This window comes from Somniosus microcephalus, chromosome 10 (genome assembly GCF_052327205.1).
Source record: "Somniosus microcephalus isolate GS21.2 chromosome 10, FLI_Smic_1.0, whole genome shotgun sequence".
NCBI classification, from domain to species: domain Eukaryota; kingdom Metazoa; phylum Chordata; class Chondrichthyes; order Squaliformes; family Somniosidae; genus Somniosus; species Somniosus microcephalus.
The window spans coordinates 199,289,723-199,307,720 of NC_140996.1; the positions used below are offsets into that span (position 1 = coordinate 199,289,723).

The following is a 17,998-nucleotide window of genomic DNA, read 5'->3' on the forward strand; positions in this document are numbered from 1 at the left end:
GTTCATGGCCCATTCTTACGGTCTCTGTGTTTCTTACAGTTCCCTTTTCTTCCACTGAAAAGATTTCCAGTTGCATCTGTTCTTCAAGTCGTTGGACCTCGGCCATTGCCGCTTCATATTTATTTTGTGTTTCCTTTAATAATTTAACGAGTTCTTGGACATCCTGAATTCCCTGTTCTGGTATGTCTTCCACCACTAATTTTTTTCCTATGGATTGAATCCCTAACGATGAGTCAGCCTTGGCCTGAAGCTCATCAAACATTTCCTGCAGACTTTGTAATTCTTGCTTACGGTCAACCTTTAGTCGTTCATGTTCTTTCACTAACACGAGCTTTTCGGAAGTTGCCAAGTTAACCCCTTCCAGGATTGTAGTCCGAGCCTGTTCATACTGTTCTTTCAACTCGTTACACTCTGCTTGCAACAAGTCGTAGAGGTGAACTGGAATACCATCCTGACTTCCTGAAGATTCCTCTTCCTTTGGATCGTTCTGTGTATATTCTAGTTCCTGAACAGCCTCAGGGAGATGTGATTGGTACTTGACCACGATGGCTCTATGGTCGCTCTCTGCTTGAGCGGGCTGTCTCTGTTGTCTTTCCAGGGACTCCCATTCGGTGTCCCAGAACTTTTTCACCTTTTCCATCTCTTGTAGGAGACGGGCACTCAACTGTTCTAATTGTCGTTGTACTTTGACATAACGTTGAGTTCTAGCCCGGTGTTCCTCCGTAATGCATCTGTCTGTAGCTTGAACAGACTCAGAATTCTCTGTCTTTATGCACGCCATCGATTTCCCAACCTTAGTCCGTGAGTTCATGTTAATCTTGTTTTTCATACATAAGCTGGACTTATCATCTTCCGGCTCGGAGTCTGAGCTGCTTGTCTGCACCGAGTCCTCACTCGTCATTGCTTGTCGGTAGTGCCATTCCATGTCTATTTTCTTGATCCACTCCCGTCCCAGAAGTGGTGGTCCTCCCTCAGGTAGTACGTACAGATACATTCGTGGGTGTTCTTTACCCCATCTCTCACCTTGACTCGTATTTTTCCCAGGGGGTATACATGATGCCCCGTGTATGTCTGTAATACACATTTTGTATTTCTTAAGGGTATGTGAGAGAATAGCCGGTGATAGTCCTTTTGGTTGATGACGGATACAGCTGATCCCGTGTCCAGCTCCATTCGTACTTGGACTCCCGCTATTTTTAGTGTGACCCAGATCAACTGTAGATCAGTTACTTTACCCACATGGTGGATTCTCAGACTATCCAGCTCCTGGCTGTTTGGGTCTGAGTCTGAATTTTGTTCGTCTGAACTCTTTTCAGCCACCTGATGCACCTTGTTGTACTTTTCTTGTGGTGGTGGCTTCCTTTGTTTGTTGGTCTTCTTTCTGGACCTGCATACCTTCGCGATGTGACCCAGTTTGCCACATTTCCTGCACTCTTGATTCTTAAACCAGCACTGATTCTGGTCGTGCGTTGTCTTTCCACAACGGTAGCATTTGGAAATGCTTGCAGTAATTTGATCCTTCAGCACTGCTACGATCTCTTCGAAGGTCTGGTCCACTGGTTTAACTGGTGCTATTAGATGTTTCAAGAGCCCGTATGTTTTTGCTCCCATCGAATTTAACAAAGTTATTGCCTTGGCGTATATGGCTACGCAATATATTCCTATGCGTTCCCCATACGTGGCCCTGTCTTCTATTTCAGCATTAAAATCATTAATATTTCCTCGCTTAGGCATCTTCTTCTCTTTCCGAGAACAGCACAAGTATTTCTTTACTTATTATTAATTTTCTTCTCTTCTTGAGAACACCACAAGTATTGCTTTACTTATTTCTTGTTTCTGAAAATTCTAATTAATTTTCTTCTCTCTTCTTGAGAACACCACAAGTATTGCTTTACTTATTTCTTGTTTCTGAAAATTCTAATTAATTTTCTTCTCTCTTCTTGAGAATACCACAAGTATTGCTTTACTTATTTCTTGTTTCTGAAAATTCTAATTAATTTTCTTCTCTCTTCTTGAGAACACCACAAGTATTGCTTTACTTATTTCTTGTTTCTGAAAATTCTAATTAATTTTCTTCTCTCTTCTTGAGAACACCACAAGTATTGCTGTACTTATACTTATTTTCCCTCTCTTCTTGAGAACACACCAGCCTTTCTGAAAAATCTTATTACTTTCCTGAAATTCTTAATAATTTCCAAGATGGCGGTTTCCCGCTTCTTCCTTCTTCTTCAGCGGTTTCCCCGCGAAAAATGGCGGCTTTCCCTCGCTTCTCGCTCTCCCCGCCCACTTTAATGGCGGTTTTCCCCGCGCTTTTCTGTTCTCCCCGCCCACGGCAATGGCGGTTTCCCGCTTCTTCCCCTGGCGGGAGGGGTACACTTTCCCCCGCGGGCGACGGCCGCTGGCTACCGGTCCCCAGCCTGTGCGTCGGCTTCAGCGCTCTCCGCTGGCTTTCAGACCCCCAGCCCGCGCGTCGGCTTCAGCGCTCTCCGCTGGTTTTCAGATCCCCAGCCCGCGCGTCGGCTTCAGCGCTCTCCGCTGGCTTTCAGATCCCCAGCCCGCGCGTCGGCTTCAGCGCTCTCCTTCCCGCGGCAGGCAACCGGCTCCGGGTACCCCCGATGACGGCGGACAGTTACAGCCTCTGAACTGGCTCTCGGCCAATTCCCGATTTCTCGGCTCTGTCTCACCCGGCCTGCTCCCGGTCTCAGCGCCTCTGGACCCGACTTTGTCTGGCTCCTTTCCCCCTCGACCGTGGTCGAGTGTACCGCCCTTATCCTCTGGTTTTACTCCTTCCTTATTTTCTTTTACTGTTCCCTTACTCACAGTCCGTGGCAGCCTTGCCTCTCTTGTCGATCGGCTCGCTCCTCACTGTGGCAGAAGGGACCGTCAGTGCCTGTTGCAGATGGAAGTTTTCAATGCCAAAATCTTCCTCTTTGCTATCGCTGCAGCCTCGAGTTTTCACCCAGCAGAACGACGAGGGCGGGTGCCTCACTTCGACGCTCCTTAGTTGCTTAGGAACTACTGTTGCCGCAGGGTACGATCGGCCTCGTCGCCATTGTAAAGTCTGTAAGTTGTGCAGTAAATAACTTCAGAGACTTTAGAAGTACAAACAAAACAGGTCTTTACTATTCAGAGGTCTGGGCGATTTCTGCCCTAGTTAACGTATCACAACCCTTATATACTGGTGTGGTCACTATCGGTATTACAGTATACATGAGCCAATAAATAGTGCCACCCTGAAGTAGTGCTCTTAAAGGCGAACGGTCACATTCTATAGTTCCCTTAAAGGTAAACGGTTACATACACAACAGAGAAGAACTTTGCACCATGAAGGGCATCAAAACTCTCGTCAATGCGGGGCAAAGGAAATGCGTCACGTCTGGTTTTTGAGTTTAGTTTCCTAAAGTCAACACATAGTCGTATGTCTCCATCAGTCTTACGAACTACCACTATGGGTGAAGCGTATGAACTATTGCTCTCCTGGATGACACGCTTTCTTAGAAGCTTAGTGATGTGGTCCCTCACCTCTTTGTACAGTGTAGGTGGGACACGACGGTATGGCTCTGTAACTGGTACGTCATCTACCAAGTTAATCTCATGCTCAACTTTATCAGTGTAGCCTAGGTCCTCATCCTTAAAAGCAAATACTTCCGAATACCTGGCTAAAAGTGCACCTAACTCTGCTTGTTGGCCCTGTGTGCCACCTATGTGTAGTTTGTCCAAAAGCAACTGAATGTCTTGGTCTGTCATCTGTCCTTCTTTTCTGCCAACAGTTACTTCCTCTGTGTCAGCGGAGATGCGTTGAAATCGCACCTCACAGGAGTCAAATTCAAATTCAAATTCAAATTCAAATTCAAATGCTTTATTGGCATGAAAGTTTACAGAGAACCATATTGCCAAAGCTTACATAGCAAAAAGGTACATTTTCAAACATTTTGTAGGTGTCAATCGATTTGACATTTGTTGGGTACATACAATATTACTTTTAAACAATATTAATTTTAAACAGTCTTTGTACTTCATTTGGTACGTTCAATATTAATTTTAAACAGTCTTAATTTTAAACAGTCCTCAGGTTGTGACATGTTGTTACATATTTGGCCCCAAGGTATGGTCTGTCTCCTTCTCCCAGGACTAATCTCAATTTTGACAGGTCATCCAATTCCTTGAAATCTGGGGTTGTTTGGCTTAGCTTGTTGAATAATATGTTTCTTGATGTGTTGAATTTTTCGCATTTTAGGAGGAAATGCATTTCTGTTTCAACCTCGCCGGCCAGACATTGATCGCATATTCTATTCTCTCTAGGCTGCCAGGATTTCTTGTATCTGCCTTTTTCAATTTCCAGTTGGTGGTCGCTTAGTCTGTACCTGGTGAGGGCCTGTCTCTGTTTTGTGTCTCTGATGGTCGTGAGGTAGTCTGCCAGTTTATATTCTCTTTTTAGGGCCCGGTAACATTCTAATCTGCTTTGGCTTTCGGTTATTTTGTTCCAATGTTCCAGGTAGGTTTCTTTGCATTGTTTAATGATTTGGTTCACTCGGATTGGTGTTTGGACGGCTGTGTTGGTCTGGGGTTGGTCAGGGTCCGGCTGAGTACTTAGTTTCAGTAGCAGCTGACTCAGGGGACCCTTTTCTGGGTTTAGCTCTTGGGTCTGAAATGCTTTGAAATGAAGGGTGTCTGGGGAGCTAGATTTGAGGTGATTTAGGAAGTTTAGTGCTCGTTTTTGGATGTTTATTATCAGTGGGTATCTGCCTAGTTCGGCTCTGCATGCATTTGTTGGCGTTTTTCTTTGGATGCGAAGGATGCTTCGGCAGAATTCTGCATGTAGGGCTTCTATTGTGTGTTTTTCCCATTTGGTGTAGCTTTGGTGATTTGTCTTTGTCTACACACTCTGCCTGAGTCGGAATACCAAGCCTGGTCCTGGGGCTTAACCACACATCCTCCTCAGAGAAATTTACCACCTGCACTGGAAATAAATGTCCCTTTGATTCAACTAGAGTGGGGACAACTACCAGGCCACCAGGCAATGGTGTGTTACCTGGCTCCAACAGCATTTTAGTGCTGTCACCTGACTGAGTTTTAAGTCCCTTTACATAGACTGTAGCTATGGAAGACACTGTAGCTATGGAAGACGCAGGCACATGTACAGAACCCCTACCAGCTACACGGACAGATGACGACTTTGGAGTGATGTTACACTGTTGTACTTGCTGAAATGCTTCCCTCCAATCTGAATCTAACTTTCCCCCTAGAGTAGTGTCAAACTCAGCATGAACTAGTTGTCTGCATCGGCTGATGATGTTCATACCAATAAGACCTGGTGCTGCAGGCTGTGACTGCTGATGCTCTTTGACTACCAGGAAACCACACTCGGGTAAGGTTATGCCCATAGTTTCAACGTCTAACTCAAGGTAGCCCAAGTAGGGAATGTCCAACCCGTTGGTGGCAGTGATCTTAAGCCACCCGGTTGTAGACAGCATATCCTCATCCCTCCCAAGTAGGTGCTCTCTGAAAAAACCTTCAGTAATAGTGCTGACTTGGCTCCCGGTATCCAGTAAACAGTTAGCAGTAACCCCCCCAATCTTGAGATCTACTACTGGACATTTACCTATTGCACGGTCAAGAAATCTGTCACGAATACAAGTACTGTTCTGAGAGCCTGTAGGTTTTCCTCGCATTGCCCGGCTCATGGCAATCGAGGGAGCTAGTTTTCCTGCACCCCAGCCGGTATCGGTGGATGTGTTTGCTACCTTGTGCTTCTGAGGACACTGTTTGGCAATGTGTCCCACCCCGTTACACTTAAAGCAAATAGGCTGACCTTCATCAGTGAACTTTGGCTTGGCTCTAGGTTTCCCAACCTTGTCATTACCAGTGTTTTCCTTCTGTAGAGCAAGACCCCGTACTGCCTCTGTTAGTTCCCCGATAGCTTTACCCTGCTCCGCCACCACTTTAAGAACATCCTGTAAAGTGACAGCCTGGCTGCCTGGTACCCCAATGGCAGAACACTGAAGATCCCTCCCCGTACTGTCACACACTACATTCTTGCTCTTTGCAACTTTAGTGCTACAGGGCTGGTCTTCTAAGGACCATAAGACAGCTTCCTCACGTACATCAAACAGGGTAGACTGGGGGTTGCCTCATATAAACTTGCGCAACTCTCTCCGGAGTGAGGGATCTCTAACACCATCAACAAATCTGTTTCTGACAACCCGTTTTGTGTTCGGCACAGCATCTGGTGATTGCTTTACCACAGCTCTAATAATCTGAGAGAGTGCATGTGAGTATTCTTGGAAATCTTCACCCTCTTCTTGCTTGCGTCCATAGAAAGTTTCTAACAGCTGAGACTCACTGCGTTTTTCGGTGAAAGCCCCCTTTAGGTAACTGAACAGGTCACTGGGCTGCTTAGACTCTCCACCCAACCGTAACCTAATTTCCTGTAGGGCTGCCCCCCTCAACAAAGATCGAATGAAATCTACCTGCTCTGCAGGAGTCTGATCTCTAGCTCGTAGTACACTTTCAACCTCTTCAATGAGCTCATCAACTGAACGACTATCTTTAGATACCTCACCACTGAATGGTTGGATCTGACGCTCTCTAGGTACATACACATATGACTTGGTTGCCCCATTACCTAGAGTGGCAATAATTGCCATTGCTTGGTCATGGTTTTTTTTCAACTCTGAAATCTGTGACTTGAGTTCATCTATCCGGTTGCCCTCACCCACACTAGAGGTATTGTCCTCACCATCCGAAGTGTGAGCGCCAACCTCCTCATCAGGAGACTCTAACATTTTGACTCAGTTCACAAGTCCCTGAAAGCCACTGAATGGGATGGCAGCTGCGATGATTCTTCTCCAATGGTGTCCCTCCTCGGTGCCTTGATGGGTCCTCTCCCAGATTGGTCCTGGCGCCCTCTGGATCCCGTCTGTCTGGTCTGGTCCTCCTTAGCAACCCCAGGCAGCACTCTCCGTCCGTCTCCAGGTCCACTTGGCACCACACCGCTCTTCCCCCACTGCCGTATTTTATGTATTTTTTCTTTACCGAGCCTGAGAAACTCCAAGCTAACAGACCCCACTCCTGGTACCGTGTTTCGGACGCAGAAGAAAGTACTGAGCGTAGTGAGTCGCAGGGTAACACACCAACACTTCCCGGTTACTCTAAAGAGGAACTACGTAAGTTTCAGGACACAGACCCCACTCCTGGTACCAAAATGTGTAGCCTGGCAAAATGGAGCAGCACAGGACACAGAACTTTCTTTTTTCTGGGGTTTTTTATTCTGAATTGATAACTTAGGTTCTAGGCTTAGGATGTAGTTGTAAATACATAAAGCCACATTTAATTGTATAAAATACGGAAAAGACGGAAATACGGCAAATACAAGAAAACACAGTCGATAAAATATGGCAGTGGCTTGCTGTAGAACAGAACATGAGGCAAACCACAGGTGCAGTTAGTTAGTTAGCTAACACTCATTATACAAAACAAAACCAATAGTACAATACATTCTTATGTCCCGTTATCACTTGTTACATCGTACAAGAAAACACAGAATATTAAACTCATTCGCAACGTAGCCCCCAAGGACTCAACAACAATTTTAGCAAGTGTTAACACCAGCACATGGTGGGACAATCTGCAAGCATCCCCGTGGTATCGAGTGATTTGGGAAACCATATCACTTTAAAACTATGTCTGGGTTGCACTTAATACTGTTTTAGTTGTACTTTACACAGAATAAGTTCATTTCAAAAGTCATATTCACCCCAGCTCTCTTCAGAGCAATCTCTCACGCTGGATGTAGAAAATGGAAGCTGTGAAGAAAGAGGAGGTTCCTTTGGCATCACATGGTCCTACCCATAACCCTTTTCTCCTTGTTCAAATTACTAAAGGGGAAAATGAACCACGCCATCTAGTGGACTTAAATATTCACTGCATTTTCCCCACTTGGCTACACATAGAAAAAAAATTAAAGGAGCCCTGCAGTTTAAAAACTGCAGGACTTTCGGGAAACCCGTTACTCCCGCACGGAACGCGTCTCCGGGTTAAAATCCAGGCCTTTATTGCTGTCGGTCATTTGCAACTGCATGAGACTCGTGTCAGACATTATCCTCACTGCAATAAAATAAAAGCACCTAACAGTAAATTGAACACCTCAATTCATAAGTGCTCTCGATCGTCAGAAAATGAATCCCATGGATTAATAGCCACTTGATCACCATGGAAATCAAATGAATTGGGCACACAGAAAACACCTATTGTCAGTTTCTCCCTTTATATTACTGAAATCAGAATGAAATACAAAAGGCGAGGAGCCTCTTGGGGGTATGAACCTTTCTGGTTTTTTGTAGGTGCACATGTGATATAGAGAATAAAAATGTCTTAAACAGAATGTGCAATAGTAATTTCAGAAAGGGACAGCTCCATTGCAATGTCAAAGATCACAATTGTGCCCAACCAGTCACTGACCATCATCAAAGACCCTACCCACCCCAGCCACAGTTTGTTCGCCCCCCTGCCATCTGGGAGACGCTACAGATGCATTTGCACCTGAACGACCAGATTTAGGAACAGCTTCTTTCCCAGGGCTGTCATCCTACTGAACTCTACAAATAAACTCTAAAGCCTGCACATCTGCCAATGCACTTTATTATGTTTATGTTTATGTATTACAAGCCAAATGAATGTTGAATGTTAAATGTCTTAATCAAAATGTACACTCTCGGGAGCCGCAAGCCTACATTTCGTTGTACTGCACTTGTGCACTAACAATGACAATAAAGTTGATTATGATTATGAAATGTGTGTATTCTGAAAGAAATATGTATCAGCCTGATTGAGATTGATTTCTATTTTAAATTTCTATTCTGAGCTCATCTCCAGTTTTGTTTTACAGAAACAGATATAGAATCCACACAGTTGTTTGCACTACTGTTTTCTTAAGGGGCGATTTTAACCCTACTCGCCCGGTGGAAGCTGGGTGGGCAGGCAGTTAAAATCGGCCAGGTGACATACCCACCAATGTCCCTCATTGATTCCACTGTCTTCTATTTTAGCCTGCTCATCTGAGCAGGCGGCAAGGACACCCGCCTGAAGCCAACAGGGCCTTTCTTTAGATGCACGATCCCGCCAGTCACTCACCTACCAACAATCTCTACCAAAAACGAGGCACACCTCCCATTCCTAGCTTCACCTCACCCCTTTTGGAGGAAATGATGCTGGCCATTCTTAGCAGGGACATGGCTGAGCCCTTGGCCAGCGGCAGGGCTGAAAGAATACACAATGCCGGTATCCTCATACGTTATCCTCCTTCTCACATCCCACTTCCCCCTCATCCCACAATATCTTCTGATTTACAAACTGCACTTGGTGTAAGCATGCACCTCTTGCTTTACCCCCCTACCCTCAACACAACCCTACCCTTGTGCCCTCCTCATTTCCGACACCCAAGAAATCCAGCCTGCCTAGCCAGTGGTTGAACAAGAAGAGGGAGAGGAGAGTGAAGAAGAAGAAGAAACACCATCACTTGATTTGACACTACCAGCCAACAGCTCCTTGAGGTTGTCCTGCAAGGCCATCTGCAGTGTCTCCCACTGAAAGTCAGAAGCCTTCCACTAGCCACGCTGCAGCCACTGGGTAACACCAGAGCACACGCAAGACAGTCACTAAGGGAATGCACAAGGGTGATCAGTTGATTTTTTGATGTAATATTGAATGTATATATGGATAAAGTTGGATTGGAAAGTTTGTTTTGTGGTGGCTTTTATTTCAGCATTGTGGCCAAGTGGACACTGTGGTGGTCAGTAACAGAGGGAAGGTAAGGTGTGGGATAAATGTGGAAAGGGGAATTGGGGTTGTGGTCACTGGTACCACAGGCGGATGTTTCAATCCCAGATACCCCAGCCAGAAAAGGGCTGTCTGGGTTGCCTCCTTCCTTCCGCTCCCTCCTCTTCTGGTTCTTCCTCTTCTGCTTCCTCCTCTTCTACTTATTCCTCTTCCTTCTCCTCCTCCCTCTGCGAGCAACATGTTCCCTTTGCTGCCTATCTCCATGTCATGCTGCAACCCAAGGGGGACTGCAACTAGAGCCCCCAGGACTGGGAGCAAGTGGTGTTCTCGGAAGCCTTCCTTTAAGAGTCAAAGCCTTGCAAACGTCCAGCAGCACTCCCTACACTCCCTTCACACTTTCAGTTATTTAAATATCTTACACCAAGCCAGTACTCAAATATAAGGGTACGGTAGCATAATGGTTATGTTACTGGGCTAGTCAATACAGAGGCCTGGACTAATGATCTAGAGATGTGAGTTCAGATCCCCCCACAAGGCAGCTGGGGAATTTAATTCAATTAAATAAATCTGGAATTAAAAGTTAGTGTCAGTAATGGTGATCATGAAACTACCGGATTGTCGTCAAAACCCATCTGGTTCACGAATGTCCTTTAGGGAAGGAAATCTGCCGTCATTACCTGGTCTGGCCTATATGTAACTCCAGACCCACAGCAATGTGGTTGACTCTTAACTGCCCTCTGCGGTTCAAGAAGGCGACTCACCACCACCTTCTCAAGGGCAATTAGGGATGGGCAATAAATGCCAGCCTTGCCAGTGATGCCCACATCCCTTGAACGAATAAAAAAAAAAGGAAAGAAACCACTACAAAAGCAAAAATCTAAACATATCTCAAAGTTGTGTGTGTCCCTTTAAGAGTTGCTGGTGGGGGGTCCGTCATACAGCTGTGCGTGCTTTGGAGAAGGCGTTAAAAGGAGCGGCGATGTCCAAAATATCAGGTCGTGTGTCAGTTCAGCATTGCATGCTGATTGACGTCACAATCTGACTAATTATCACATTTGCAGCGAGCACAGGCAATGGCAGCGCTGCACATCTGCCAATGCACTTTATTATGGTTATGTTTATGTTAATGTATTACAAGCCAAATGTATGTGGAATGTTTAAATGTCTTAATCTAAATGTACACTCTCGGGAGCCGCAAGCCTACATTTCGTTGTACTGCACTTGTGCACTAACAATGACAATAAAAGTTGATTTGATTTGATTTGATTTGATGGCAGGCACATCTCCCAAACACATAGCTGCACACTCACTCACACACTTTCCTTTCTCTTGCAGGCCAAGCTGGCCCACAATAGGAGGGAGCAGCAATGAACAGGCGGGGGTGAAGTGGACATCCAACAACTTACAGACCTGGAGGAGCGAGTGCTGAGAGTCATTGGGTGCCAGGTGGTGGGTGCGGTGACCGTCGGCGACATCGATCCCCTTGGGGGCAACAACGGTATGTTCATCCCCTCTCCTTCTCTCATCCCACTTCCCCCTCACAACACAAGCCTTTCCCTCTTTCCAGCTCATTATACTGTCTGCATTCCTTGCTCCCTTCCTGCCCCCCTGCTCTCATCTTAACGTGACTCTTTTGCCTTTATGCTTTCAGGTAATCAGCAACCAGAAGACCAGCCTGCCCCTGAGCTTCCCAGTGAGAGTGAGGCGGAAGAGGAGGAGGAAGAAAGCACCACGTCACCGCATGTCTCACCCGTAGGCGCCACCTCAGATACTGGGTCTTTAGAGGCTAGTATAGTAGTGGGGTCTGCACTGGGCGATGCACCAGGGACGAGCGGGTTGCAGCAAGGCCAGGGAGAAAGGGTAGCTCAGGAGCCAGCTCCCCGGAGGGCGAGTTTGTGCGTGAGTTCTGCTGCACAGGACTCAGAAGAGGACCTCGATGGGGAGGCATTCACAAGAAGGGTGATGGGCATGCACACGGAGATCAGAGGTGCAATGGCAAGGGTGCCGAGAGCCTGTCGGTAAGGAGCGTGGGGGAGTCCGCCTCCAACATTGCAGAGCTCTGCGCACACCATGGAGCCCATCCTTGACAGTCTGCAAAGGATGGTGGACTCTCTGAGAGACTGTGGAGACTTCATGCTGCGTGCTATGGACGATGTGGCAGCATCCATTGCAGCACAGGCAGAAGCTACACAACGTCTTAGTGCTGTAATGCAGTCAGTGGTTGCTGCCATCGAGTCTCAGACTGTTCTCATGCAGTCTCAGCTTGATGCCACGCAAGCTCTGACTGCTGCCATCGTCGCTGGGTCACACACAGTCCACCGGGGATCTCACGGTGTCGCAGCAGGCCAGCAATCTGTGCTCCAACAGATTGCTAGGGATGCTGAGGTGCTGCCCCGGGGGAGTGGCAGTGTGTCACTGGAGCAGGAACCTGCTGTCCTCTCTCAGAATGACAGCATTCCTGCTCCCACCATTGCCACTCTGCCATTGCCCTTGTCGCTGCCTGTTATCCAGCCAGCCCAGACTGCCGCTGCCCAGCCTGAGGTGGAGCAGTTTACAGTCGGGCCTTCGAGGGCTTCCTGCAAGGCCATCTGTAGTCTCTGACACTGACACTCAGCAGCCTTCCACCAGCCCTGCTGCAGCCACTGGGGAGACACTACGTAGGAGCAGAAGATTAGGAAAAGGCACTGTAAAGAGGGGAAGTAAGGGTTTGCACAAGAGTGATTAGCTACTACTGTAGTTATATATATTTGTTTATTGAATGTTGATAAATTTATTAATGGAATGTTGCTGATTTTGTGGTGTCTCTCATTTCAGCTTTGCGCTGTGATATGGCAAGTGAAATGGATGGAATGATGGGGATGTGGTGAGCAACCGGGATGTGGGGTAGAATTTGTTGGAACCGCAGTCTGATGAGGCGGTCACGGATCGCCCTTCCGGAAGGCCGATTGAGTGGTTGCCTCCTCCCTCGCTGCTGTTCCTCCTCCTCCTCCTCTCCCTCTTCCTCCTCCTGAGGTGGTTTTGCTATGCCTGGTGGCAATGGCTGTGCACTCGTGATGACCAAGTTGTGCAGCATGCAGCACACCACCACGAAATGGGACACCCACTCAGCTGAGTACTGGAGAGCTCCTCCCGCGCGGTCAAGGCAGTGGAACCATTGCTTGAGTAGGCCGATGGTCTGCTCGATGATGTTCCTCATTGCAGCATGGCTGTCATTGTATGAGTGCTGAGCAGCAGTGTTGGGGTTGCGGAGGGGAGTCATGAGCCAGGTGGAGAGCGGATAGCCCTTGTCTCCGACCAGCCAGCCGTGAGCTTGACGTGGTGGCTGGAAGAGTGCTGGCACACCGGTCTGGCACAGGATGAAGTCATCGTGGCTGCTGCCAGGATAGCGGGCATTGACGGTGAGAATTCGCTGTCTGTGGTAGCACACCAACTGCACATTAAGTGAGTGGTATCCTTTGCGGTTACGGAAGATCTCAGGATTGTTACCGGGTGCCCGCAAAGCCACGTGGGTGCAGTCAATGGTGCCCTGCACCATGGGGAAGCCCACTATCCTGTCAAAGCCACATGCATGCTCGTCCTGCTTCTCTCTGGCCATGGTGAAGGAAATGTAGTCCCTTCTTCTGTAGAGAGCCTCTGTGACCTCCCGGATGCAGCAATGGACAGAAAGCTGCAAAATGTTAGATATGTCTCCTGCTGCAGACTGGAAGGATCCGCTAGCATAGAAATTGAGGGCAATGGTGACCTTGACTGCCACTGAGACCTGTGGTGGTCCTGATCTGAGGCTCGAGGTCTGGCTGTAGGAGGTGGCAGAGCTCTGTGACCACCTCCTTGCTGAAGCGGAGCCTTCTAAGACACTGCTCCTCAGTTAAATTTATATAAAAGTGCTCCTGGAATACCCTGCAAGGGTAAGGCCTCTTGTTGAGAGTCCTGTTGGCCCTCCTCCCTCTGACCACATTTTCCAATCTCTGTCTCTGCCGCCTCCGACGTTGATGCTGGAGGGCGACGTCGAGCGCCAGTACAGCTCCCATTAATGTATCCAAGTGTAAGAGTTTGAAATCTCAGCACAATGAAAGTGATGAATTTTTAGCAGCCAGAACACTCCTGAAAGTAAAACATTTACCTCAGTGAAAACAGCTGCTTCCCCATGTCAAACTGAGAAGGCAACATTAAGTGGCGACTAAAATCAAACCGGATGTTGATGCCTTTAAATACCGCTCGTACAGCGGCCATCCGACCGCATCACGCCTCTTCTTCCTGCCGTTGTTCACGCCAAGCACTGAGGCAGCAGTCAATTTTGCATCTGGGCCGTTAACAGGGCGTTCCACCCGCGCTGATGTCACGATCTGGCAGCCGCTAAAGGCGTAGGCGCTAGATGTCATCGGCAGCGCTAAATCCCAGGTGAATGTTGCGTGCAGCGTTGGGTTCGCTGCGCCTTGCCGCTAACCCATTAGCACCTCCTCCCAGGTGCTAACGGGAGGCGCTAACATGCTGAATTTCTCCCCCTTTTAGTTAAAAAGTGTTCAAAAATGACCTAAAATGCAGTCTTTTAAAGATAAAATTTAAAATTTTCCAGGCGGGTGTTAGAACACACCAGGAGATGGCACAATTTGGAAGAACTGTGTACATATTTAAATTTGCTGCCAATGCCTTTCTTATTCAGGGATCGCTGCCTCCTCTGTTCTGGTTAATAAAGCAATTCAGACTCACAACTCATGGACAGGGTTTGCCCAAATGACATGTTATAACTTTCAATTAATGTTTATTAGAATCACAAGTGATGCCAAGCGTGAGCCTGTTTGAGTATAGGAATTGATGCCGAGTTTATTGCTCTTCATTTCTGACAAATTTTATTTCCAGTATGTTGAGAACAAAGAGTTTCACATCTCCTTCTATTTATGTGTACAGCTTGCTTTATCTTTGGACTACTTGCCTTCCTTGCACTGCCGCTGTCAATGGCTTTTGTGGGTAAGAAACTTTATTTTCCTTAAATATTGTATTCGAATGAATTAAATATTTAGCAATGTTGACTGTTGTATTTTAGGTGTAAGTTTTATTCTTAACTGAGCGGTCGGCCTAGAAACTCACTATGGCCCCGCCAGCTGGCTAGCGCCCAAAAGTTAGCGCTGGGCGGGAAGCCTATAGCGATTGTCAGATATTCATTGTTAGCGCCCCAATTCGGAACCGGGCGCTATACCAGGGTGTGCCCGCCTCCGCTTGGGGCGCTGACACTGAATATCAGCGCTCTTGGCGCCGCTGCGCCAGCCGCTGCGGAGCGGCAGGCTGCGGTACTGCAGGCCTCCTCCTTCTCTTAAGGGGGAGCTGCCTGCAACGGGTAGATCGCCGCTGGATAGTGCCGGCAAATGAGCCCGGCACCACGGAGAAGTGCCGGGCTCGCGGAAAGCAGCCGGCAATGCCACGGGGGGGGGGGTGGAGGAGGCCGGGGAAGAAGGTGCGGGCAGGCGGCCGCCGAAAAAGCGGCCGGCCGCACCTTCCGCTTTAAAGCGCCCCACTAAGGCAGCAGGACGGCCCCGTTTTCTGGTCGCTGTTTGCGGCCGCTTCGGAGGAGGCGGCCGCAACTAAATATGGGGATCGGGCCGGTTTCGGGGCGGAACCGGGTCACTGCGCACACCGATGATGTCATCGGTGCCGGCGCAGCGCTAACGGCTACCGCCGCCAATACCGCTGCGCTGAATATCTGCGCAAACTCATTTCTGGCGCAAAATCACTCTTTAGGCGTTAACTGGGCGCAAAGCTGGCAGCGCCTTAATGAATTTCTAGGCCGTATACTTTAATTAAAGTAATTAATTTGTTAGTATTTCCCCTCCAAGTCACGCGTCATCCTGACTTAGAAGTATATCACCAATCTTTCATCGTCGCTGGGTCAAAATCCTGATCTCCCTACCTAACAACACTGTGGGAGTACCTTCACCACACGGGCTGCAGCAGTTGTAAGCTTTTTATTTCGACTGGCATTAAATTGACAGCAAGACCAATTCTTTTGAAACAATTTGGAATAAGTTTATTAAACACACAAACTCATGCAAGTTTATTAAACACACACACACTCATGCACATCAAAACAATAGCTTACTGGTATCCTATGACTACTCGCTTACAACTCGTAAGGTAATGGGTTACTTTTACACAGACTGGTACTTCCCTGAGTTAGGCAATGCACGCGGCCTTTTTCCTCGCTTCTTGGTCTGGTCTGTAGAGAGAGGGCTTCTTTTTTTTTCACCCCTTAATTAAGGGGGGGTTTTCTTTTACGCCGCCCCATAGCTGGGGGGGACCATCACCACCCCATTACTGGGGTGTGATACTACACTTCATCTTAGCCAAAAGGCCGAGAAGCGAGAGGGCTTCTTGTTCTTCCGTGTGGTCGTCCAGAGAGGGAGAGAGAGAGAGCCTTTGGGTTCCTTGTTTTTATATCTTTTTAAAGTCCATTGTCTTCTAGTTTAAATTCTGAAGACGCCACGATTGGGTCTAAGATTCTGGCAGTTCTTGATTGGCTTTCCTTTGAACATGTGTCTGTCTGCAGTGGCTGGTGCCATTTCTTGCTTAAGTTAATTGTTTGTTGACAACTTTTAGTGGCTCTTGAGTTTTGATGGTGAGTTTCGATGTTGTCTCTGTCGGGGGGGGGGGGGGGCGGTTATCCTGTTATGCAGGTTTCCTTTGTTAAGTTTCGCGCCGTTGCCTTACCCAGGGGAGATCTATACACATCAAATTTATCTTTATCTTATATTAATAGTCTCGAGTCCATCACACATACAAAACATATCTTTTTATTCCGACATGGTTCAAGAAGGCGGCTCACCACCACCTTCTCAAGGGCAATTAGGAATGGGCAATAAATGCTGGCCTTGCCAGCAACGCCCACATCACATAAAAACGAATAAAAAAAAGAAAGTTACTGCTTAACTGATGTAAAGTGCCAGCAATTTAAAACTGCAGTTATTTCATTTCAATTTATCTGTCAATTGGTCAGTCTGTGCGTTTATCAGAGTTACTATTTCTTGTTTTTGAGTAAATGTGATGGGATGTGCTTTCACCTCAGTTACATGAGGAGATTGTCTCTAGATGCATAACTTTAAAGCAGAACTACTTCACATAGGCTCAGCTGAACAGCTCATTAGTGCCATAAAAAATGCATGAGATGTGCTTACAGGACAATATTGTTATTGGCACTTGGTGGTGTTACTGCACTTCTTTAGAAAGGTCTCTTCCCTTTGAAAGCAGCATCGCCCCCTCATTTAATTGTACAGTGCTGAAATTGGGGCTACTGCTGATGACAGCAATTTGGCTCTGTAGTACCTGGAGCTTTGTCCCTTAAGTTTTGGGAAGTTAACATGTAATGGACAAGAATAAAGCAGAACAGTTGTTCCCGATGAAAGGGTTTGGCATTTTATTTATGGACCTGGAACTATCAAGGACTGGATTTCCTCCACCTGTTTCGGATGTGGTCGAGGTGGCCTCAAGGAAAATCAGGGTGTTTCAACAGGGTCTCTGGACCAAAAATGTACCAGTGGATTTTCCTTGTGCCCCACTTGGGTGGACATCTTTGGCCCCTGGTTCTCTGCCTTTGTTGCATGTAAATGACATTGAGTGACCGGGATTTTCTGCACAACCATATTTCTCTCACTTACCACCCAACAGCCACTATCGGTAGAGAATGCCTGAAAGGAAGAGGCATTGGGATCTGCTTGTGGTGGGACAGAGACAATCTTTATCTGAAGGACATAGGGACCTGGTATTTTAGTCGAATTATTTAAAGTTGGTTTGAATAATTTTTACATGTTTGTAATTTTTTGTAAAGTATTTTTAAAGTTTCCTTAAAATTCATAAACTTTCTTTAAGTTTCTTTCAATTTTAAAAAAAATATTTAAATGTATTTTTACCATATTTTTAAGTTTTAAAGATATGGATGGGGCCCTCAGGAAGCAAAGGGGACTTCCTTAGGCTCCTCCATTCCTCTGCTTAAAGGAGGATGTAGAGGAGGATCAGATGGCCTATAACAGGGATGCAAAGCTGAACTACAGAGAATTACATAGAATCTACAGCACAGAAACAGGCCATTTACCATAAATGCTCTATGCAACCACTCTAATTACCTCTTCCCATCCTAATGACCTCTTTCCACCCTGCCCCCATAGCCCTCTACACCCTTCTACCTCATGTATGCATCAAGCCTCCCCTTTCTCAATGCTATCTGCTTTAACCACTC

At 47.0% G+C, this 17,998-nt stretch overlaps 1 protein-coding gene across 1 annotated transcript in view; it reads left to right on the top strand.

Annotated features, from left to right (window-relative positions):
* Positions 1 to 17,998, top strand: part of LOC147111990 (transmembrane protein 272-like) — a 63,429-nt gene that overhangs the window by 24,008 nt on the left and 21,423 nt on the right. The window contains exon 3 of the mRNA XM_085999440.1: positions 14,683 to 14,742. Within this exon, the coding sequence (XP_085855566.1) occupies positions 14,683 to 14,742 (60 nt within the window). The remainder of the gene's footprint in view (positions 1 to 14,682; positions 14,743 to 17,998) is intronic.